The sequence below is a fragment of the Mobula hypostoma genome, chromosome 23 (genome assembly GCF_963921235.1).
Source record: "Mobula hypostoma chromosome 23, sMobHyp1.1, whole genome shotgun sequence".
Classification (NCBI taxonomy): domain Eukaryota; kingdom Metazoa; phylum Chordata; class Chondrichthyes; order Myliobatiformes; family Myliobatidae; genus Mobula; species Mobula hypostoma.
The window spans coordinates 55,824,688-55,849,690 of record NC_086119.1 but is presented as its reverse complement, the minus strand read 5'-3'; the positions used below and the strand labels follow the sequence as shown (position 1 = coordinate 55,849,690).

The following is a 25,003-nucleotide window of genomic DNA, read 5'->3' as shown; positions in this document are numbered from 1 at the left end:
TAATGATTCTTTTAGTTGCTATCTGTAGGTTTTAAACAGCTTTCCAATCCTCTACCTTCTCACTTATTTTTGTTTTGTTGTATGCCCTTTCTTTTGTTTTTACATTAGCTTCGACTTCCCTTATCAGCCACGGTTGCACTATTTTCCCATTTGAATATTTCAGAATCAGGTTTATTATCACCGGCATGTGACGTAAAATTTGTTAACTTAGCAGCAGCAGTTCAACGCAATACATAATCTAGCAGAGGGAGAAAAAAAATAAGACATAATAATAAATAAACAAGTAAATCGATTATGTATATTGAATAGATTATTTAAAAATGTGCAAAAACAGAAATACTGTGTATTAAAAAAGTGAGGTAGTGTCCAAGGGATCAAAGTCCATTTAGGAATTGGATGGCAGAAGGGAAGAAGCTGTTCCTGAATCACTGAGTGTGTGCCTTCAGGCTTCTGTATCTCCTCCCTGATGGTAACAGTGAGAAAAGGGCATGCCCTGGGTGCTGGAGGTCTTTAATAATGGACATTGCCTTTCTGAGACACCGGACCCTAAAGATGTCCTGAGTACTTTGTAGGCTAGTGCCCAAGATGGAGCTGACTAGATTTACAACCTTCTGCAGCTTCTTTCGGTCCTGTGCAGTAGCCCCTCCATAACAGATAGTGATGCAGCCTATCAGAATGCTCTCCACAGTACAACTATAGAAGTTTTTGAGTGTATTTGTTGACATGCCAACTCACTGCAAACTCCGAATAAAGATTAGCCTCCGTCTTGCCTTCTTTATGACTACATCAATATGTTGGAACCAGGTTAGAGATCTTGACATCCAGGAACTTGAAGCTGCTCACTCTCTCCACTTCTGATCCCTCTATGAGGATTGGTATGTGTTCCTTCGTCTTACCCTTCCTGAAGTCCACAATCAGCTCTTTCATTTTACTGATGTTGAGTGCCAGGTTGTTGCTGTGGCACCATTCCACTGGTTGGCATATCGCACTCCTGTACGTCCTGTCATCACCACCTGAGATTCTACCAACAATGGTTGTATCGTCAACAAATTTGTAGACGGTATTTCTTCGTTTTTGGAATACATCTGTCCTGCACCTTCCTTATTTTTTCCAGAAACTCACATCATTGCTACTCTGCTGTCATCCCTGCCAGCAGCTCCTTCCAATTTACTTTGGCCAACTCCTCTTTCATACCACTGTAATTTCCTTTACTCCACTGAAATACTGCTGCATCAGTATTGACTTTCCCCCTATCAAATTTCAAGTTGAACTCAATCATATTGTGATCGCTGGCTCCGAAGGGCTCTTTTACCTGAAGCTCCCTAGTCACCTCTGTTCAATACATAACACCCAGTCTAATATAGCTGATCCCCTAGTAGGCTCAATGACAAACTGCCCAAAAAAGCCATCTTGTAGGCATTCAACAAACGAATCTCTTTGGATCCATTACCAACCTAATTTTCTCAATCGATGGGCATGCTAAAATCTCCCACGACTATCATATCATTGCCCTTTTGTCTTGCGAGACCATGGATCTGCGCCTGGAAAGCTTCACTTTCCAGGGCACAGGCCTGGGCAAGGTTGTATGGAAGACCAGCAGTTGCCCATGCTGCAAGTCTCCCCTCTCCACGGCACCGATGTTGTCCAAGGGAAGGGCAAGGGCCGATACAGCTTGGCACCACTGTTGTCGCAGAGCACTGTGTGGTTAAGTGCCTTGCTCAAGGACACAACACGCTGCCTCGGCTGGGGCTCAAACTCACGACCTGCAGGTCGCTAGCCAAATGCCTTAACCACTTGGGCATGTGCCCACACATTGAGATCCATTACCAACCTGATATTCCCAATCGATGTGCATGTTAAAATCTCCCATGACTATCATAATATTGCCCTTTTCTATTTCTTGTTGTAATCTGTAGTCCACATCCCAACTACAGTTGGGGAGACCTGTATATAACTGCTATCAGGGTCCTTTCACCCTTGCAGTTTCTTAACTCAAGACACATGGATTCAACGTCTTCCGATCCTATGTCACATCTTTCTACTGATTTGATACCATTCTTTACCAGCAGAGCCACGCCACCCCCCTCTGCCTACCTTCCTACCCCTCTGATGCAACGTATAGCCTTGGACATTCAGCTCCCAATTACAACCATCCTTCAGCCATGATTCAGTGATGGGCACAACATCATATCTGACAATCTGTAATAGTGCAACAAGATCATCAACCTTATTTCTTACACTCCATGCATTGAGATATTACACTTTGAGTACTGTATTTGCTACCCTTTTTGATTTTGCATTCCTCATGCACTGATACTCACCCTGCTGGCTGCAACGTTGTCCTATCATCTTCCTGACAGTCTGACTGTATGCTATTTTTGCTTTTTAAACATCTATCCTAACCTGAGTCCCTTCATTCCTGTTCCCACCCCACTGACAAATTAGTTTAAACCCTCCCCAACAGCTCGAACAAACCTGCCTACGAAAATATTGGCCCCCTCCTCTGATTCAGGTGCAACCCGTCCTTGTTGTACAGGTCATACCTCCCTGAGAAGAGATCCCAATGATCCAAGAACCTGAAGTCCTGCCCCCTGCACCAGCTTCTCAGCCACACATTGATCTGCCAAATCACCCTGTTTCTACCCTCACTAGCGTGTGGCACAGGCAACAATCCAGAAATTACTATCCTGGAGGTCCTACCTAGCCTTCTGCCTAGCTCTCTAAATTCTCTCTCCAGAACCTCTTTGCTTTTTCTCCTGTGTTATTGGTACCAATATGTACCAAGGCATCTGGCTGCTCTCCCTCCCTCTCTACAATGATGTGGACGCGATCCGAGATAACCATGACCTTGGCACCTGGGAGGCAACATACCATCCGGGTATCCCGCTCATGTCCACAGAATCCCCTGTCTGTTCCCCTGACTATTGAGTCCCATATCACTGCCATTCCCCTCTTCACCTTCTGCACCACAGACCCATGCTCAAGGCCAGTAAATTGCTCTCCATGGCATCCCCTGGGAGGTCATCCTCCACAGAAGTATCCAAAACAGTATACTTATTATTAAGGAGAATGGCCACAGGGGTATTCTGCACGAACTGCCTATTCATATTTCCATTCCTCCTGACAGTCACCCAGCTACTCACCTGCTGCAATTTCGGGGTGACTACTTGCCAGTAACCTTGATCGATTATCTCCTCTCTCTCCCGTACAAGATGAAGGTCATCCAGCTGCTGCTCCAGATCCCTCAGTCTTCAAGGAGCTGCAGCTGGATGCACTTCACGCAGATGTAGTTCCCCGTGAAATATGGGTCTCCCAGAACGACATGAAGAACACACAACGGCCATTTACTGCACTAAGTGCAGCAAGAGAGAGGAAAAAAGGGAATCTTAACAGAAACTTACCTAGAGCCAACGTCTCTTCCGAGCTGAAGTCTCCTTTGAGCAAATGCCTGACACTCCTACTCTCACCAATAGCATACTCCTAACAATGGCCGCCCCACTTGTCCATCTGTACTTTTATTTAATTTGCTGTGCTCTGCTCCCACCACTGATTGGGCCTCTGGAATGTCCGAACGCTCGTGAAGCTCTCCTTCAGACAAGCGTTGCCAACATGCGAGAAATCTTGATGCTGTGCCCTGCTCCCACCACTGATTGAGCCTCCATAATGTCTGAAAGCCACAGGTGTAGTGCTGGATGTAGTAGTCCCGTGGCACTTAAATCCACGATGAGGAAGTTCTTCGGGAGGTTGGTCATGAAGTATATCAACTCCCGTATGAGGAGTGACTTAAATCTGCTCCAATTTACCTACCATCACTCAGGTCAACAGCAGATACCATTTTATTGGCTCTCCACTCAACCCTCCAACATCTGGACAGTGGAGATGATATATCAGAATGATGACCATTGTTTACAACTCAGCAATCGACAGTATCATCCCTCAATACTAAATAATAAGCTCCAAGACCTGGGCCTCAATACATCCTTGTTTAACTAGATTCTCGACTTTCTCACTTGCAGACCCTAGTTAGTATGGATTGCCAACAACATCTCCTCCACAATCACCATCAGCGGGGTGCACCAGAAGACTGTGTGCTTAGTCCCTGCTCTACTCGTTTTATACTTATGTATAATGTATAGAACTACTAAGTACAGCTGCAATGTCATACTTAAGCTTGCTGACAATACCACAGTTGTTGGAGAAATCAGCAATTAGGGGGAAAAATGAAAATCTGGTTCAGTGGTGCCACAATAACCTCTCATTCGAATTCAGCAAAACCAAAGAGTTGATTATTGACTACAGAAGGCACAAATCGAGAGTCCATATGTCAGTCCTCGTTTGGGGATCAGAGGTTGAGAGGGTCAGTAGCTTCAAATTCCTTGGTATTACCATATCACAGGATCTGTCCTGGGACCAGCACTTAAGTGCCATTTCAAAGAAAGCAAGACAGAGTCTCTACTTTCTTAGAAGTTTGCACAGATTCAACCTACCCTTCAACCTACAGGCTCCAAAACCAGTATGAACTACTTCACTCAACATAAAACTGAACTGATCACTGAACACAACATATGGACTCATTTTCAAGAACTCTACAACTCATATTCTTGGTATATTTTTTAACCTAGTGGTGACTCCATCTGAACTTAATGACTACAAACCAATTGGCCTCACATCTTATGTGATGAAGGTGGTGGAGAGGCTGGTACTGACTTACCTTGGACTGCAGGTAAGATCTTCTTTGGACCCTCTACAGTTTACCTACCAACCTCATGTGGGAGTGAATGAAGCTATCATCTATATGTTGAGACAGCTCACTCCCACCTGGAAGATGCTTGTGGCATTGTGAGAATCCCATTTTTGATTTCTCTAATTCCTTCAATACAATCCAGCCACTTCTTCTGAGCAAGTATCTGCAAAGGATGGGCGTGGACAAATCCACTATCTCCTGGATTACTGACTACCTGACAGATAGACCCCAGTTTGTACGGCTGGGTTGTTCTCTGTCTGAGATAGTGGTGAGTGGCACTGGAGTGCCACAAGGGACTGTCCTGTCTCTGTTTCTGTTCACACTGTACACCTCAGACTTTCAGTACAAATCTGAGTCTTGTCACTTGCAGAATTTCTCTGATGCCTCAGCGGTGGTTGGGTGTATCAGAGATGGAAAGGAGTCGGAGTACTGGTAGGCATGTTTGTGGAGTGGTGCGAGAGGAGTCACCTGCTCCTGAATGTGACCAAAACCAGGTAAATGTTGATTGATTTTGAGGAAGAGGACTGTGACAAGACCTGTATATATTCTGGGAGAAGAAACTGGGGTGGTGGAAGAGTACAAATACTTGGGTGTTCACCTCGACAACAAACTTGACTGGAAAGCCAACACCAAGGCTGTTTACAAGAAGGGGATGAGCAAACTCTATTTTCTAAGGAAGCTGAGATCCTTCAATGTGTGCAGCAGGATGCTGGAGATCTTTTACCAGTCTGCTGTAGCGAGTGCAATCTTCTCTGTGGCTTTATGCTCGGGGAGCAGCATTGGTACTGGTGATGCAAAAAGACTAAATAAACTCATCAAAAAGGCTGTACCTGTCCTTGGCTACAACCCAGACTCTTTTGAGTTAGTGGTGAAGAGGAAATCACTGAACAAACTGTTACAACAGGAATTCTGCAGATGCTGGAAATTCAAGCAACACACATCAAAGTTGCTGGTGAATGCAGCAGGCCATTCAGCATCTCTAGGAAGAGGTACAGTCGACGTTTCAGGCCGAGACCCTTCGTCGGGACTAGGACCCTTCGTTATCCATTATGGACAATCTGGCACATCCTTTTGAACAGACTCACTCAGTTCCACTGTCACAAGGATTGTTACAGAAAATCTTTCCTACCAACTGCAATAAGCATATACAACAGTTCGTCTCTGTGTGAGGGGAGAATATTCGTTTGAATACAATAGTCTCTTTTTTATTATTTCGTACATTGTTATTGTACATTGAAATTATGTATATCATTATTCTGTACTTTCTTACCAGTTAAGTCTGCATACTTCTAGGTGTGTTTTTAAATGTTACTGCTGTAACGAAAGGATTTTACTCTCGGGATCAATAAAGTACTTATTACGATTATTAGAATGATTATTATTTATTTAACTTTTCATATTTGCACAATTTGTCTTATTTTGCACATTGGTTGCTCGTTAGTCTTTGTGTGTATTTTTTTCATTGATTCTATTGTATTTCTTTATTCTACTGTGAATGCTGCAAGAAAATGAATCTCAGGGTAGTATTTAATGACATATATGTACTTTGACAATAAATTTACTTTGAACTTACTTTGGTGGCTGAAGAAGGGAAATAGGGATAATTCTGGAAATTATAGACAAGTGAGCCTCAAGTCAGTGGTAAGGAAACAAATGGGAAGGATTTTAGGGACAAGATTTATGAGCATTTGGAGCAGCATGGTTTAACTAGGGACAATCAGTATGGCTTTCTGCAGGGCAGTTCATGATTAACTAATCTGATTTGAGTTTTTCAAGATGACAGTAGCAATCAATGAAGGCAAAGCAGCGGATATTACTTACACTGATTCTAGTAAAACATTAACAAAATTTCACATGGTAAGCTTATCCAGAAAATTTGGGTGCAGGGGATGCACTGTGACTTGGCTGATTGGATCTAAAAATTGGCTTGCCCATAGAAGACAGAGAGTAATGCTGGGCCTTCTTCTAGATGGAAGTCTAACTAGTGGTGTTCCATAAAGACTGGGACCTCTGTTGTTTGTTGTACATATAAGATTGCCCAAAAAATAGAGCAGGATATTGATCAGCAGCAAATATGGGTGGAGAAGAAACAGATGGAGTTTAATCCAGGCATGTGTGAGGTACCCACTTCGAGAGATCCAACATAAAAGGACAATAAACAGTTAATCCCAGGATTGTTAGTGATATCTTGGAGCCCAAGTGCATGGCTCTCTAGAAGTGTCTGCACAGGTTTATATGATGGTAAAGAGGGCAAATGACACACTTATCAGTTGAGGTATTGATTTCAAGTCAGGAAGTTATGTTGCAGCTTTATAAAACTCTAGTTAGACCACTTTGGACTGCATTCACTTCTGGCTGCCCCATTTTAGGAATGATATGGAGGCTCTGGAGAGAGTACCAAAGAAGTACACCAGGATGCTGCCTGGATTAGCGGTATGTGGTCTAAAGATGGTTGGACAAACTTGACTTGTTTCCTCCGTAGTGGGAGAAGGTGTAGGCAAACCTAATAGAAGTTTATATAACTTTTGAGAGCCACAGAAAAAGTAAACAGCCAGCATCTTTTTCACAGTCAAATTAACAAGCAAATTTGTGAAGTGTTCCATACTTTTAAGGGCAGCGCATTACTATAGAATACTATAGCAGTTAGTGTAGCAGTTTACAGCATCATCTGTTTGGTGGATAGATGCGCTGCTCTGATCTCTGAGGTCAAGAAACAGCTTGTGAGAATGTCATCTCGATAACCACAAATGTAAACAGATTTACAGCATTCTGTTAATCCAGGTATATATCAATAGAATAAATCTTACATTCAAAGATACATGCCTCCTTTTTTGCCACCATGAATGCATGAAAATTAATTTTAATTTTATCTATGTAGGAAAGCATGGAATATTCTCACCTTCTTTCATTCTGGTTCACTATCTCCTGCAGTAGTACGATTTTGTTTTTATTCTCTCCTGGTTACCTGATCACTATTTCTGCCGTGCGACTTATACATCAGAGCTCCCTGTTTCTCCTCTTTCTTTGTGTCTCAGTTTAATTTGTTCTACTGTTTTACATTAATTAACAGCTAGTACTATATGTTCAGATTTTCACTGTTTTAATCTTCATTTTACAATATGTAATGACAATGTTTTGTATTGGCATAGAAATGAAGTGGGAGTAACAATAGTTTTTAGCTGGACCTGCATCAAGTGAATCCACCCTTCCTGAAATGCTAATCATCTGATGATTAAACCACTCATCTACCACTGAGAGTATTTACTGAAACTCTCAGATCTACTGAAATTATCTGCATAGCAAATGCAGATAATTAATGATACATAAACAGAGAACTAGTAAACAAGAAAATTCCAGTTTGGGTGTACCAAGTGGAAAAAGAACAGGAAAGCAATATTTTTTTTTAAATGATTTCACATCCCAGCCTGATGTCGAAGTTAGCCTCCAGTAAAAAAAAATGGGCAAAAGATTTCTTGCTTCTGTATGAAGAGTTTAAACTTCATGGTTTTGAGTTCAGTGACTGACTGGAACATTATTTCCAACAAAGAACAGGTGAACCTGGAGCAGAAATGCGCCTCTTAACTTATTGGTGCCTGCTCTGCCACTCCGTAAGTTCACAGCCGATCTCTAACCTCAGTGTACTACCTCAATATCATTAAATATCAAAAAAGCTAATGACTTTTCCCTTGAATAATCTTAGTGTCCAAATTTATACAATCGTACTGTGAAATCCAAAAGATCACTCCCCTCTGGGACAACAAAGTTCTTCTCAATCCTGACCTAAATGTCAAACGCTTATTCTGAGATTTTAACACTGCTCTTAGTAACCACATCTGAGAGAAACACCATCCCCACATTTGCCCCATTAAACCCCTCAAGATATTTATGTTTCAGTGAGGTCATTTTAATTGGTTTAATAATGTTATGTTTAATAATGATATTGAGAAAATCTTTAATCTGCATGCCATTCAGACAGATCACAAATACACTGAGGTAGTCCAAAAGGAGAACAAAACAGAATGCAGAATATAGTATTACAAGTACTGATAAAGTGCAATGTAGGGGGGCAAATGAAGTGCAAGGACCATGGCAAGATGGACTCAGTAGTTCATCTCAAGCCTATAAGAGGTTTGTATATATCTCTCATAACCGCAAGATAAAGTGCAGCTCAAACTCGATGATATGTGTTCTCAAGCTTTTGAATCCTGTTTCTTTTCAACTTGAGAGAGTCCTTTAATTTACTTTACTTTATTGTCGCCAAACAATTGATACTAGAGCGTACAATCATCACAGCGATATTTGATTCTGCGCTTTGCGCTCCCTGGAGTACAAATCAATAGTAAAGAGTAAAAATTTGAATTCTAAATCATAAATAGAAAAAGAAAAGGGAAAGTAAGGTAGTGCAAAAAACCGAGAGGTAGGTCCGGATATTTGGAGGGTACGGCCCAGATCCAGGTCAGGATCCGTTCAGCAGTCTTATCACAGTTGGAAAGAAGCTGTTCCCAAATCTGGCCGGATGAGTCTTCGAGCTCCTGAGCCTTCTCCCGGAGGGAAGAGGGACGAAAAGTGTGTTGGCTGGGTGGGTCGTGTCCTTGATTATCCTGGCAGCACTGCTCCGACAGCGTGCGGTGTAAAGTGAGTCCAAGGACGGAAGATTGGTTTGTGTGATGTGCTGGGCTGTGTTCATGATCTTCTGCAGCTTCTTCCGATCTTGAACAGGACAACTTCCACACCAGGTTGTGATGCACTCTAGAAGAATGCTTTCTATGGTGCATCTATAGACATCAGTGACGGTTTTAGGGGACAGTACTGCTTACCTTCCTCATTTGAGACAATGCGAGCCCATGAATCAAGCTGGTGAACATTTGCTGCACCTCCTCTGATGCAAATCTATTCTGCCTTTAAGTGGTTGTGCACAAGGGCACCCGGGTTCCACTGAACACACCATCAGAGATCAGTCTTTTACTGTTTAAAAAAAGACTGCATTTCTGGTTTCCATTTCACATATTTCCACATTATATTCCACATGCCATTTCCTTGTTCATTCATTTAACCTTACTGACGTCTTTCTGCAAACCTTTCACATCCAACACTGCCATTACCGTGTCATCAGCAAACTGGTGCCTTTCAGAAGTATTCACCCTCACCCCACTGGAGGTTTTCATGTTTTTATAGTCTTACAACATTGAATCACAGTGATCAGAGTGGATTTAATTTGGCTTTTTTGACACTAATCAACAGAAAAAGACTCTTCCCAGTCAAAGTGAAAACAGATTTCTACAAAGTGATCTAAATTAATTACAAATCTCAAACGCAAAATAACTGATTGCATAAGTATTCACCCCCTTTAATATAACACACCAAATCATCACTTGTGCAGCCAATTGGTTTTAGAAGTCACATAATTAGTTAAATGGAGATCTGTTTTTGGAGACCTGTGTGCAGTCAAGAAATTTCAATTAATTGTAGTAAAAATACACCTGTATCTGGAAGGTCCAACTGCTGGGGAGTCAGTACTCTGGCAAAAACTATACCACAAAGACAAAAGAACACTCCAAGCAACTCCACGAGAAGGTTATTGAATAGCACAAATCAGGAGATGTCTACAAGAAAATTTCCAAGTCACTGAATATCGCTTGGAGTACAGTTAAATCAGTCATCAAGAAATGGAAAGAATATGGCACAGCTGTAAATCTGCCTAGAGCGGGCCGTCCTCAAAAACTGAGTGACCGTACAAGAAGGAGACTAGTGAGAGAGGCCACCAAGAGACCTATGACAACTCTGGAGGGTTTACAAGTGGCTGTGATGGAAGAGACTGCACATACAACTACTGTTGCCCAGGTGCTTCACCAGTTGCAGGATTATGGGAGAGTGGCAAAGAAAAAGCCACTGTTGAAAAAATAAATTCACATGAAATTTTGGCTAGAGTAAGCCAGAAAGCATGTGGGAGACTCTGAAGTCAACTGGAACAAGGTTCTACAGTCTGATGAAACCAAAATTGAGCCTTTGGCCATCATGTTTGGCTATGTTTGGCATAAGACAAACATCGCACATCATCAAAAACACACTCTCCCTACCGTGAAGCATGGTGGTGGCTTCATCATGCTGTGCGAATGTCTCACTGCAGCAAGCCATGGAAGGCTTGTGAAGGTAGAGGGTAAAATGAATGCATCAAAATACCTAGAAAACATAGAAAATAGGTGCAGGAGTAGGCCATTCCGCCCTTCGAGCCTGCACCGCTATTTATTATGATCATGGCTGATCATCCAACTCAGAACCCTGCACCAGCCTTCCCTCCATACCCTCTGATCCCCCTAGCCACAAGGGCCATATCTAACTCCTTCTTAAATATAGCCAATGAACTGGCCTCAACTGTTTCCTGTGGCAGAGAATTCCACAGATTCACCACTCTCTGTGTGAAGAAGTTTTTCCTAATAGCCTAAAAGGCTTCGTCTTTATCCTCAAACTGTGACTCCTCGTTCTGGACTTCCCCAACATCGGGAACAATCTTCCTGCATCTAGCCTGTCCAATCCCTTTAGGATTTTATATGTTTCAATCAGATCCCCCCTCAATCTTCTAAATTCCAACAAGTACAAGCCTAGTTCATCCAGTCTTTCTTCATATGAAAGTCCTGCCATCCCAGGGATCAATCTGGTGAACCTTCTTTGTACTCCCTCTATGGCAAGGATGTCTTTCCTCAGATTAGGGGACCAAAACTGCACACAATACTCCAGGTGTGGTCTCACCAAGGCCTTGTACAACTGCAGTAGTACCTCCCTGCTCCTGTACTCCAATCCTCTTGCTGTAAATGCCAGCATACCATTCACCTTTTTCACCGCCTGCTGTACCTGCATGCCCACTTTCAATGACTGGTGTATAATGACACCCAGGTCTCGTTGCACCTCCCCTTTTCCTAATCGGCCACCATTCAGATAATAATCTGTTTTCCTATTTTTGCCACCAAAGTGGATAACTTCACATTTGTCCACATTAAATTGCATCTGCCATGAATTTGCCCACTCACCCAACCTATCCAGGTCACCCTGCATCCTCTTAGCATCCTCCTCACAGCTAACACTGTCGCCCAGCTTCGTGTCATCCGCAAACTTGGAGATGCTGCATTTAATTCCCTCATCCAAGTCATTAATATATATTGTAAACAACTGGGGTCCCAGCACTGAGCCTTGCGGTACCCCACTAGTCACTGCCTGCCATTCTGAAAAGGTCCCGTTTATTCCCACTCTTCGCTTCCTGTCTGCTAACCAATTCTCTATCCACATCAATACCTTACCCCCAATACCGTGTGCTTTAAGTTTGCACACTAATCTCCTGTGTGGGACCTTGTCAAAAGCCTTTTGAAAATCCAAATATACCACATCCACTGGTTCTCCCCTATCCACTCTACTAGTTACATCCTCAAAAAATTCTATGAGATTCGTCAGACATGATTTTCCTTTCACAAATCCATGCTGACTTTGTCCGATGATTTCACCGCTTTCCAAATGTGCTGTTATCACATCTTTGATAACTGACTCCAGCAGTTTCCCCACCACCGACGTTAGGCTAACCGGTCTATAATTCCCCAGTTTCTCTCTCCCTCCTTTTTTTAAAAAATGGGGTTACATTAGCCACCCTCCAATCCTCAGGAACTAGTCCAGAATCTAAAGAGTTTTGAAAAATTATCACTAATGCATCCACTATTTCTTGGGCTACTGGGGGAAATCCTGGAGGAAAACCTGATGCAGTCTGCAAGAGAACTGTGAATTGGGAGAAGATTTGTTTCCCAGCAAGTCAATGACCTCAAGCATAAAGCCAATTGCTACCGAAAGTGCATCTACTAAATACTCACATGAAGTGGGCGAGTATTTATGCAATCAAATATTTTGTGTTTAATAATTGTAATTGGGTAGTGGGTAGTGGCTCCATATGTCACTACTACAGGGCGTGATGACCCTGCCTTACCCAAGTCCCGGGCTCAGCTGGCTCCGGCTGACAGTACCCGGTATGGGCCCCTATCCAGGGTTACAGATCCCACTGCCTCGTGGGTATCTTCAGGAGAAGAGAAGGCTAAGGAGTAAACCCAACACAAATTCGGAGTGGAGCCCCTAAGGGCAGTTGGATGACGTACCACGTCACCTCCCGGCAGCTCCTGCAGCCAAGCTGATGCCAAATGTACTGCTTCGCATTCCTTTGGACCACATCCGCGAGGCCGAGAGGGGGATCTTGATGTCTGGGCAGCCCAGGATCTCCATATTTATCGCCCAGGTCTACGCCCCAGAACGGACGCATCCATTGTCTACTCAGACAGACGGCACCATGAGTGAATAATTGTAATAAATTCAGACCAATTTCTAGAAATTTGTTTTCACTTTGACCCAAAGTGTCTTTTTTTGTTGATCAGTGTCTAAAAAGCCAAATTTAAATCCACTGTGATTCAATGTTATAAAGCATGAAAACTTCCAAGGGTAGAGTGAATACTTTTTATAGACACTGTATTATGAAGGCACAACAGACTACAGTTGCTGGAATCTGGAACAAGACACAAAACATTGGAAGAAAGGAAATAAGGAACTTAAAAACTGTGAAAGCAGAAAGGTCTGAAGGTAGGTAAGTCATCTGGACCAGGGTTCTAAAATTGTGAGGGCATTAGTAGTAATCTTTCTAGAATCACTAGATTCTGGAATGGATCCAGAGGACTGGAAAATTGCAATTGTCCCTCCACTCTTTAAGGCCATAAAATATAGGAGCAGAAATAGGCCATTTGGCCCATCAAATCTACTCTGCCATTCATCATGGCTGATCTATTTTAACACTCAGCCCCAAACTCCTGCCTTCCCCCTGTATCCACTCCTTCTTTGACCAATCAAAAATCTATCAACCTCTGCCTTAAATATACATAAAGACTTGGCCTTCACAGTTACCTGTGGCAACAAATTTCATAGATTCACCACTCTCTAGCCAAAGAAATTCCTCCTCATCTCTGTTCTAAAAGGACACCCTTCTATTCTGAGGCTGTGTCCTCTGGTCTTAGACTCTCCCATAGTAGGAAGGATACTCTCCACATCCACTCTATCAAGGCCTTTCACCATTCCATATGTTTCAATGAGGTCACCCCTCATTCTTCTGAATTCCAATGAATATAGGTCCAGAGCCATCAAAAGCTCTAAATATGATAAGCTATTCAAACCTGGAATCATTTTTGTGAACCTCCTTTGAACCCTCTCCAGTTTCAGCACATCCTTTCAAGATAAGGGACCAAAACTGTTCACAATAATCCAAGTGAGGCCTCACCAGTGCTTTATAAAGTCTCAAAATTACATCCTTGCTTTTATATTCTAGCCCTACTGAAATGAATGCTGACATTGCATTTGCCTTCCTCATCACAGACTCAACCTGCAAATTAACCTTTTGGGAATCCTGCACAAGGATCCCAAATCCCTTTGCACCTCAGCTTTTTGTATTTTCTCTCCACTTAGAAAATAGTCAACCCTTTCATTTCTTCTACCACAAAGTGCATGACCATACACTTGCCACTTCTTTGCCCATTCACCCAATCTGTTTAAGTATTTCTGTAGCCTCCATATTTCCTCAAAACTATTTGCCCCTCCACCTACCTTCTTATCATCTGCAAACTTTGCAACAAAGCCATCAATTCCATCATCCAAATCATTGACATATAATGTAAAAAGAATCGGTCACCTGTAGTCACCAGCAGTCAACCAGAAAAGGGTCCCTTATTCCTCCTATTTGCCTTGTTCCAGTCATCTATCTGTATCAAGTATCTTTTCTGTAATACCAAACTCTTATATTGTTTAGCAGCCTCATATGCAGCACCTTGTCAAAGGCTTTCTGAGAATCCAAGTAAGCAACATCCACTGACGCTTCTTTGTCTATCCTGCCTGTAATTTCCTCAAAGAATCTGAACAGATTTTTCAGGCAAGGTTTCCCCTTAAGGAAACCACGCTGACTTTTGCCCATTATATCTTGTGTCTCCGAGAACCCTAAACCTCATCCTTAATAATGAACTCCAACATCTTCCCAACCACTGAAGTCAGCCTAACTGACTGAAAATTACCTGTCTTCTGCCTCCCTCCCTTCTTAATATAAAAGCCAAAGAGAGGGCATATAGTAGAGCAAAACTTAGTGGGAAGTTAGGGGATTGGGAAGCTTTTAAGTACCAACAGAAGGCAACTAAAAATGTCATTAAGAAGGTAAAGATGGAATATGAAAGTAAGCTAGCCAATAATATTTCAATTTTCTAGCCTTCTAGGGCCTGCTGCAGTGAAGCAACCCCACAGCATGATGCAGCCACCACCATGCTTCACGGTAGGGATGGTGTGTTTTCGATAATGCATGGTGTTTGGTTAATGCCAAACATAATGTTTAGTCTAATGGCCAAAAGGCTCGATTCTGGCTTCATCAGACCATAGAACCTTCTTCTAGCTGACTTCAGAGTCTCCAGCGTCTCCTGGCAAACACTAGCCAAGATTTCATGTGAGTTGTTTTATCTTAACAGTTTTAACTTTTTGTCACTCTGCCAAAAAGCAGTGACTGGTGAAGCACCTGGGCAACAGTTGATGTATGCACAGTCCCTCCCATCTCAGCCACTGAAGCTGTAACTCTTCCAGGGATGTCATAGGTCTCTTGGTGGCCTTCCTCACTAGTCCCCTTCTTGCTTAGTCACTCAGATTTTGAGGATGGCCTGGTCCAGGCAGATTTACAGCTATGCCATGTTCTTTCTATTTCTTCATGATTAACTTAACTGTTCTCCAAGGGATATTCAGTGACTTGGAACTTTTCTTGCATCCATATCCTGACTTGTGCTTTTCAATAATCTTTTCGCAAGTTGTTTGGGGTGTTCTTTTGTCTTCATGGTGTAATTTTTGCCAGGATACTGACTCACTAGCAGTTGGACTTTCCAGATACAGGTGTATCAATTGAAACAGCTTGACTGCACACAGGTCTCCAAAAAGAGATCTCCATTTAACTAATCTTGTGACTTCTAAAATCAATTGGTTGCACCAGTATGATTTGGTGTGTCACATTAAAGGGGGTGAATACTTATGCAATCAGTTATTTTGTGTTTGATATTTGTCATTAATTTAGATCACTTTGCAGAGATCTGTTTTCACTTTGACACGAAAGAGTATTTTTCTGTTGATCAGTGTCAAAAATCCATTGTGACTCTATGTTGTAAAACAACAAAACATGAAAACTTCTGGGGAGGTGGGTGAATAATTTTTGCAGGTCTTGTCAGTTCTGCCAAGAGGAGGAAGAGGGTGGTGGTTCTGTTCTCCAGAAAGAAACCAAGCCGTAAGCCTTCCGAAAGGGGGAGTATGGAGACAGGACATGCACAGCGAAAATGAGGCAGCCAGAGCCATGGAAATGAAAATTTCAAAGTGGTGAAAGCATGCAAGGTGTCACAGATGTGGGTGGGAAGGAACTGGATCGGAGCAGGGGTGTCAAGAGGGAGCAGAAACTATGTGTCTATCGGGACAGTCTTGCTTGTGAATCTTAGACAGGCAGTGTGCAATTGAGTGAGAACAAGTTTGGAGCCAGGTAATGATGCCCCCTTCCTGTTAAGGCAACACTCACAACACGCTGGAGGAACTCAGCAAGTCGGGCAGCATCCGTGGAAATGATCGGTCGATGTTTCGGGCCGGAACCCTTCGTCAGGACTGAAGAGGGAAGGGGCAGGTGGGGGGAGAGTGGGAAGGAGAAGTCTGGTAGGTTCCAGGTGAAAAACCAGTAAGGGGAAAGATAAAGGGGTGGGGGAAGGAAGGCAGGGAGGTGCTAGGCAGGAAAGGTGAAGAAAGAATAGGGGGAAACACAATGGATAGTAGGAGGTGGAACCAAGAGGGAGGTGTTAGGCAGCTGGGGGAGGGGGCAGAGTGACATAGGGATAGGGGAAGGGAGGGGGAGGGAATTACCGTAAGCTGGAGAATTCTATGTTCATACCAAGGGGATGGAGACTACCCAGACGGTATATGAGGTGTTGCTCCTCCAACCTGAATTTAGCCTCATCATGGCAGTAGAGGAGGCCATGCATGGACATACCTGAATGGGAATGGGAAGCAGAGTTGAAGTGGGTGGCTACTGGGAGATCCTGTCTGTTTTAGCAGACGGAGCGGAGGTGCTCGACGAAGTGGTCCCCCAACCTGCATCAGGTTTCACCGATGTAGAGGAGGCCGCACCGGGAGCACCGGATACAATAGATGACCCCAACAGACTCACAAGTGAAGTGTTGCCTCACTTGGAAGTATTGTTTGGGGCCCTGAATGGCAGCAAGAGAGGAGGTGTAGGGACAGGTGTAGCACTTGCGCTTACAGGGATAAGTGCCAGGTGGGAGATCCGTGGGGAGGAACGTGTGGACCAGGGAGTCGCAGAGGGACCGATCCCTGCGGAAGGTGGAGAGGGGTGGAGAGGGAAAGATGTGCTTAGTGGTGGGGTCCTGTTGAAGGTGGCGGAAGTTGCGGAGGATAATATGTTGGATCCGGAGGCTAGTGGGGTGGTAGGTGAGGACAAGGGGAACTTCGTCCCTGCTGTGGTGGCAGGAGGATGGGGTGAGAGCCGAAGTGCGGGAAATGGAGGAGATGCGGGTGAGGGCATAATTGATGATGGCAGAAGGGAAACCACGATCCTTAAAGAAAGAGGACATTTGAGATGTCCCAGAATGGAAAACCTCACCCTCGGAGCAGATGCAGCGGAGACGGAGGAACTGGGAATAGGGAATGGCATTTTTGCATGTGGCAGGGTGGGAAGAGGTATAGTTGAGGTAGTTATCAGAGTCAGTGGGCTTGTAGAAGATGTCAGTGAACAGTCTATCTCCAGAGATGGAGACCGAGAGATCGAGAAAGGGAAGAGAAGTGTCAGAGATAGACCAAGTGAATCTGAGGGCTGGGTGGAAGGGGAGAACCAGTGGATGTGGTATATTTGGATTTTCAAAAGGCTTTTGACAAGGTCCCACACAGGAGATTAGTGTGCAAACTTAAAGCACATGGTATTCGGGGTATGGTATTGATGTGGATAGAGAATTGGTTGGCAGACAGGAAGCAAAGAGTGGGAATAAACGGGACCTTTTCAGAATGGCAGGCAGTGACTGGTGGGGTACCGCAAGGCTCAGTGCTGGGACCCCAGTTGTTTACAATATATATTAATGATTTAGACGAGGGAATTAAATGCAGCATCTTCAAGTTTGCAGATGACACGAAGCTGGGTGGCAGTGTAACCTGTGAGGAGGGTGCTAAGAGGATGCAGGGTGACTTGGATAGGTTAGATGAGTGGGTGAATTCATGGCAGATGCAATTTAATGTGGATAAACGTGAGGTTATCTACTATGGTGGCAAGAACAGGAAAACAGATTATCTGAATGGTGGCCGATTAGGAAAAGGGGAGGTGCAACGAGACCTGGGTGTCATTGTACAACAGTCATTGAAAGTGGGCATGCAGGTACAGCAGGCGGTGAAAAAGGCAAATGGTATGCTGGCATTCATGGCAAGAGGATTCGAGTACAGGAGCAGGGAGTTTCTACTGCAGTTGTACAAGGCCTTGGTGAGACCACACCTGGAGTATTGTGTGCAGATTTGGTCCCCTAATCTGAGGAAAGACATTCTTGCCATAGAGGGAGTACAAAGAAGGTTCACCAGATTGATTCCTGGGATAGCAGGACTTTCATATGATGAAAGACTGGATCGACTAGGCTTATACTCGCAGGAATTTAGAAGATTGAGGGGGGGATCTTATTGAAACGTATAAAATTCTAAAGGGATTGGACAAGCTAGATGCAGGAAGATTGTTGCCGATGTTGGGGAAGTCCAAAACGAGGGGTCACAGTTTAAGGATAAAGGGGAAGCCTTTTAGGACCGAGATGAGGAAAAAATTCTTCACACAGAGAGTGGTGAATCTGTGGAATTCTCTGCCACAGGAAACAGTTGAGGCCAGTTCATTGGCTCTATTTAAGGGGGAGTTAGATATGGCCCTTGTGACTAAAGGGATCAGGGGGTATGGAGAGAAGGCAGGTACAGGGTTCTGAGCTGGATGATCAGCCATGATCATACTGAATGGCGGTGTAGGCTCGAAGGGCCGAATGGCCTACTCCTGCACCTACTTTCTATGTTTCTATGTTTCTAACCAACATACTCTTTACCTAAATTGATGCAATTCTTTGAACAATATGGCCAACTATCAGGATACAAGATCAACATAGATAAAACCCAACTACTTTCATATAACTATAGCCCACCAAGAGAAATTGAAAGTAGATATCCTTGGGCAAGGCAAACAGAGTCTGTCAAATATTTGGGCAAAATTATCAGAATGCAATTATCAGCCTATATATATAAAAAAAATTAAGGAAGATATAACAAGATAGAACCTCATTCCTTTTCTTGGTCTCAGTTCAAGGCTTGAATCTATTAAAATAAATATACCACCCAGAATATACTGCCCAGACCCTACCAATAGAGATTAACCAAAATCAATTCAATGAATGGAACAAGGTGCTATCAAGATATATATGGCAAGGTAAAAGGCCTAAGTTCATCTCAAAACTTTGCAATTAGCCAAGGAAAAGGGGGGATGGGGCCTACCTTCTCTTAGAGATTACTATTTTGCAGCACAGTTGAGAGCTGTGATATGCTGGTGCAACCCATCATATGACGCTCAATGGAAAAACATTGAGGAGAGGATGCTTTCCATCCCCATACAGGCAATTTTGGCTGATAACAACCTACAAAGTTACATAAATACTATTGATAACCCATGGGTGAAATGGATTCTTAAAATATGGAAAACTATTATAAAAGAATATAAACTAGAAAGAGACATCGCAATTCTTAAATGGTGTGCATATGACTCGGATTTTACGCCAAACAAACTGGATGCTGGATTTAAGGACTGGACAGCTAAAGTAATAACAGCTATTTGCAATGTAATGAAAGAAGGAATACTGTTCAGTTTTGAAATGTTCAAAGAGAAACACTTATTAGAAAAACAAGACTTTTATCGATATTTACAGATGCAACAGTATGTTAACAGGATGGTTAAAAATGTAACCAAGGCAGGTACATGTTTGATGGAGCTATTTAGAAAAGCATATAATTCAGACTACGGTAGTAGAATAATTTCAAGCGTGTATAAGGGTTTGTCAAATATTAAAACACATTCGACTCATACATTAAAACAAAACGGGAGAAGGAAGGAGGGATAATAAAATCTGAGGAAGAATGGACAATAATATGGAGGTACCAGTTCACATAAATGGAGGGAGTTCAGGTGGAAAAACTTGATAAGATATTTTATTACACCCTCTCAGAAATCCCATTATGACAGTAACCTCCCTGTTTGCTGGAGAAATTGAGGAAATCAAAATATAAACCATTATCATATTTTCTGGGAATGCCCCGTTATCAAAGACTATTGGAGTGGGATACACAATTCCCTACAAGACATCTTTAAATGTGAAATACTCTTAGAAAGTAAGACCATATATTTTGAGTATATACCTCAAGAATGATTGAAAAGAGATAAATACTTAATGAATATACTGCCGGTGGCTGGTAAAAAGACCCTTATCAGGAAATGGTTATCACAGGAGAGCCCAACTTTAAATGTATGTATGGAAATTACAATGGACATTTACAGAATGGAGAAGATAACAGCATCTTGTTGATAAGTTGGAACAATTTGATTCATACTGGGAAAAGTGGTTTAACTACATAGCACCTCACAGGCCTAATTTTATTCTTACAAGTCAATGAATATGTTGTTTAGAAAAAGATCACTCCCTACTCTGTACATAGTTTTTTTTTCTTTCCATTGTTCTTTCTTTCCTCTCCTTTCTATAAGTGTATATCTTAGATAAATATTATGTGGAGATTTGTGACAAATATGACTATATGATATATACGTATAGTATCTGAAAAACATCTTATGGAAAGTTTTGTTTGATGATGAACTTCAATAAAAAAAATAAATTACAAAAAAAGAACAGCAACAGTGTGAGCAAGTCACCAAGTTCACCATTGTTCAACTTTAATTAAAGCTAAATACCAGTTTGTAATCAACATTCCAGCCCAACATATTGTTTTACAAAACTGTCCCACTATTCATGATCATCTCATCCTCCATGCCACCTTTTCCAATTTTACTTGTCCAAGTATGATTCTTGTATATTTGTCCATCTGTTCATAATCTCATCTTTTTCCATGATAATGGTACCATCCTTTGCTTTCAAACATCCCCCTCAAGAACAGAGGAGCTTTTTACCAGTGATATTCTTGATTTGTTGATGTAACCTTTTTGGATCAGTAATAGGGATTCTTTCTGTTTGCTCATATTCCTGGTTTAACCCATTCTTCTATCAATTGCAAAAAGACAGAATGTACGGTGATATCCAAAAAGGAGAATCCTATCTGCAGGCTGAGAATAAACAGGGAAGACATAAAACAAGTACAGAACTTTTGCTACTTAGGAAGCTGGGTGACATCAGATGGCAGGTGCGACTTGGACATTAAAAGAATAGAGATGGCAAAAGACACCTTTACGAGAATGAAGAGTATACTGACCAATACTAAACTAGGCATAACAACCCGCCTCAGAGTACTGAAATGTTATGTTTATGCAGTTATGTTATATGGCTCAGAATGTTGGACAATATCTAGTAACATGAGGAAACAAAGTGTAGTAGCACAGATGTAGTTTTTGAGGAAGATGCAAAGAATATCAAGGACGAAATGAATATCCAACAAGGATGTCATGAACAGAGCAAACACAAAAAGAGAAATAATGTATGAGATCATGAAAGGGCAACGTAACTTCATTGGACATATGATTAGGAAAGAGGAGTTAGAATGCACGGTAATTATGGGAAAGATCAAAGGGAAGAAAGCAAGAGGAAGACAAAGACAAATGATGATGGAGACAGCAGCCAGAGAACAGGAAATGAATACCTTTGAATTGATCCACTTGACCCAAAACAGGAGTGTGTGGGCCATGGCAATCAAAGCTCAAACTGGGCATGGCACCTGATGATAATGGTATTTGTCCAAATATATATGATGCCTGTGTATTTGTCCAAATATATACAATTCCTGTATATTTGTCCAAATATAAATGATCCTGTATATTTGTCCAAATATATATGATCCTGTATATTTGACAAATATATATGATCCCTGTATATTTGTCCAAATATATACAATCCCTGTATATTTGTCCAAATATAAATGATCCTGTATATTTGTCCAACTATGTATGATCCCTGTATATTTGTCCAAGTATAAATGATCCTGTATTTGTCCAAATATATATGATCCTGTATATTTGTCCAAATATAGTTGATGCCTGTATATGTTCAAATATATATGATTCCTGTATATTTGCCCAAATACAAATGATCCCTGTATATTTGTCCAAATATATATGATCCCTGTGTATTGAAATCTCACGTCTTTCTGACGAGCCCCTTTTATATCTTGATTAATACTGTCCTGTGTTTTAGCTGCTGTTATGTTACCTACAGAATACTCCCACATGACTTCTTTCCTCAAACCCAGTCTGAGTCAAGATAATTTCTCACAACTGTGCTGTTTTCACCTTTACTGACAAAGTCATCACACATTGTTTTCCCTTTTGTTTAGTTTACAGCAATGTCGTACCCTGGAACCTTTCAGTTCCTGGCTTTGGTTATCTTTCAATCAAGTCTGGAATAGTGATCAGATCAGACATGTTTATTTCATGTTTATTACAGTACAATTGACTCATCTTTGTTACGGTGCTGTGTGCATTCAGATTAACTGCTTTTAACCATGTTTTCTGCTTTAAATCTATCTGCTGGTGTGCCCTTCTGTTATGATCACCCTTCTTGTTACTTTGAAATATTTATTTCACACAATAAAACACATGGTCACTTGATTTATCCGAGTATATAACATATGTAATTGATGATCGGAAGTTCTAATTGACATTGCATAATATATTCTTTAAATACATTATTTAAATGCATACGTGGTGTCTCAAAATTACCAGAGAAGAGATTAGGATGCGTCTTTTTTAAAAATAATGAAGGAAAATGTGTTTCAATTTGGAAACAATTTGAACTCATTCTCACAATTAAATTGCTGAGAATGAGCTACAGATAAACCTTATCACAGAGAAACTCACCTCGCCTTTCTTTACAGTCATAGATTGTCTCCTGGGAGTGATCTCTTCATTAATGCTAGACAGGAAATTCTGTGAAATACGGAGCGCATCTTGTAGCAAAGGATGATCCAGATGGTTGACTGGAGTGTGTTTTAATAAATCCTGCAGGAACATTAGGCATCAATCAAACTGCAGAACCTAAATCAGAAGGCAACATAATTTCTATTCACAAGTTCACCTTTTCATTGACATCCAAAGTGATCTTACTAATATTTACTAATAATTAGAGTGCATGTGGAGAGGATGTTTCCTCTGGTGGGAGAGTCTAAGACCAAAGGATACAGCCTCAGAATAGAGGGGCGTCCTTTCAGAACGAAGATGAGGACTAATTTCTTGAGTCAGAGGGTGGTGTGAATCTGTGGAATTTGTTGCCACAGACAACTGAGAAGGCCAAATCATTGTGTATATTTAAGGGGGAGGTTGATAGATTCTTGATTGGTCAGGGCATGAAGGGATACGGGTGGGGAGGGAGAGGCAAGAGATTGGGGCTAAGAGGGAAAATTGGATCAGCCATGTTGAAATGGTGGAGCAGACTAGATGGGCCAAATGGCCTAATTCTGCTCCTAATATCTTATGGTCGAATATCACTCGGTTTTTTTTTTGACAGTGAGTAACATAATGTAGATGCACAAAAGGATTTCGTAATAGAAGAGGTAAATGTATAAAAGACATATGAAATGACAACTATCTGCAAATAAAATTTCCAAAGGCAAACAAAATTAAGAGCATCTAAATTAAGAGATCAACAGCTTACAGAATGATAACTTACAAACAATAAACCATAACCCTCCCAGCACAATCCCTCAGTGTATCCTGTCCCATTGACGGTACAAACCCACCAGAACTGAGGCACAATACAGGCAGGAGGGAGTAGCTCTGGGAGTCTGCAACTCTGACTTCAGGTTCCTCTAAACTCTAATGCAGGGGTTCCCAACTTTTTTATGCCATTAGCCCCTACCATTAACCAAAGGGTCCATGGACTTGATGAATAGCATCAAGTTAAACATCAGTAAGGAGACATCCGTGTGATTACCACCTTTACGTCCTTCTTCAGCTGATGGAACTGTGCTCTCCATGTTAAATAACACTTAGATGACAAGACCAGCAACTGAAAGTGGCTCAAAGGTGGAGACTTCAAGTAAGCCTGTATATTTACCTCATCCTCACTATCTACAGAAAACGTGTCTGTCCACAATAGCACTGAAAGAAATGGCCAGTGCATAGTCTTCATATTATATACCCCCTATCGAACTTGTACTAAATGGTATAAATTCAGAATAAATGACTTGCCATATGCCTCTTTCTGTCATTACAATTAAATCAGATTCAGTCCTAGCAACACACACAAAATGCTGGAGGAACTCAGCAGGCCAGGCAGCATCTATGGAAAAGAGCACAGTCAACGTTTCCTACCGGAACCCCTTTGGCAGGACTGCAGAAAAAAGGCTGAGGAGTAGATTGCAAACATGAGGAGGAAGAGAAACATAAGGTGATAGGTGAAACGGGAAGGTAGGGAGGGGTGAAGTAGAGAGCTGGGAAGTTGACTGGTGAAAGAGATACAGGGCTGAAGAAGGGGGGAATCTGAAAGAAGAGGACAGAAGGCTGTAGAAGAAAGAAAAGTGGGGAGGAGCACCAGATGGAGGCGATGGGCAGGAAAGGAGATAAGGTGAGAGTGAGAAAAAGGGATGGGGAATGGTGAAGGTGGGGGGGCATTACTAGAAGTTTGAGAAATCAATGTCTGGGTAGTGTCCAACCTCATGGCATGAACATTGATTTCTCGAACTTCCAATAATGCCTCCCCCACTCCTCCCCCAACCCGCTTCACCATTCGCCATCCCCTTTTCCCTCTCTCACCTTATCTCCTTTCCTGCCCATCGCCTCCCTCTGGTGCTGAGCAAGAGGTAGTGCTGAGCAAACTTGTGGGCCTTGTTACATACCTCAAGGAGATCTTGTGACTTTCTTGTGAGAATCATGTAATGGTCTTTTGGAGGTCAACTGATGTAATTTTCCCGCTGATGTGAGGTCACGTCATGACATGTTCACCACGGGTATAAAAG

The 25,003-nt window shown here is 42.1% G+C and overlaps 1 protein-coding gene across 2 annotated transcripts in view; it reads right to left on the bottom strand.

Moving 5' to 3' along the window:
• Window positions 1–25,003, bottom strand: part of si:dkey-91m11.5 (PH_BCR_vertebrate and RhoGAP_Bcr domain-containing protein) — a 464,892-nt gene that overhangs the window by 260,904 nt on the left and 178,985 nt on the right. For both annotated transcript variants that reach the window (XM_063031657.1, XM_063031659.1), the window contains exon 8: window positions 22,908–23,048. In XM_063031657.1, the coding sequence (XP_062887727.1) occupies window positions 22,908–23,048 (141 nt within the window). The remainder of the gene's footprint in view (window positions 1–22,907; window positions 23,049–25,003) is intronic.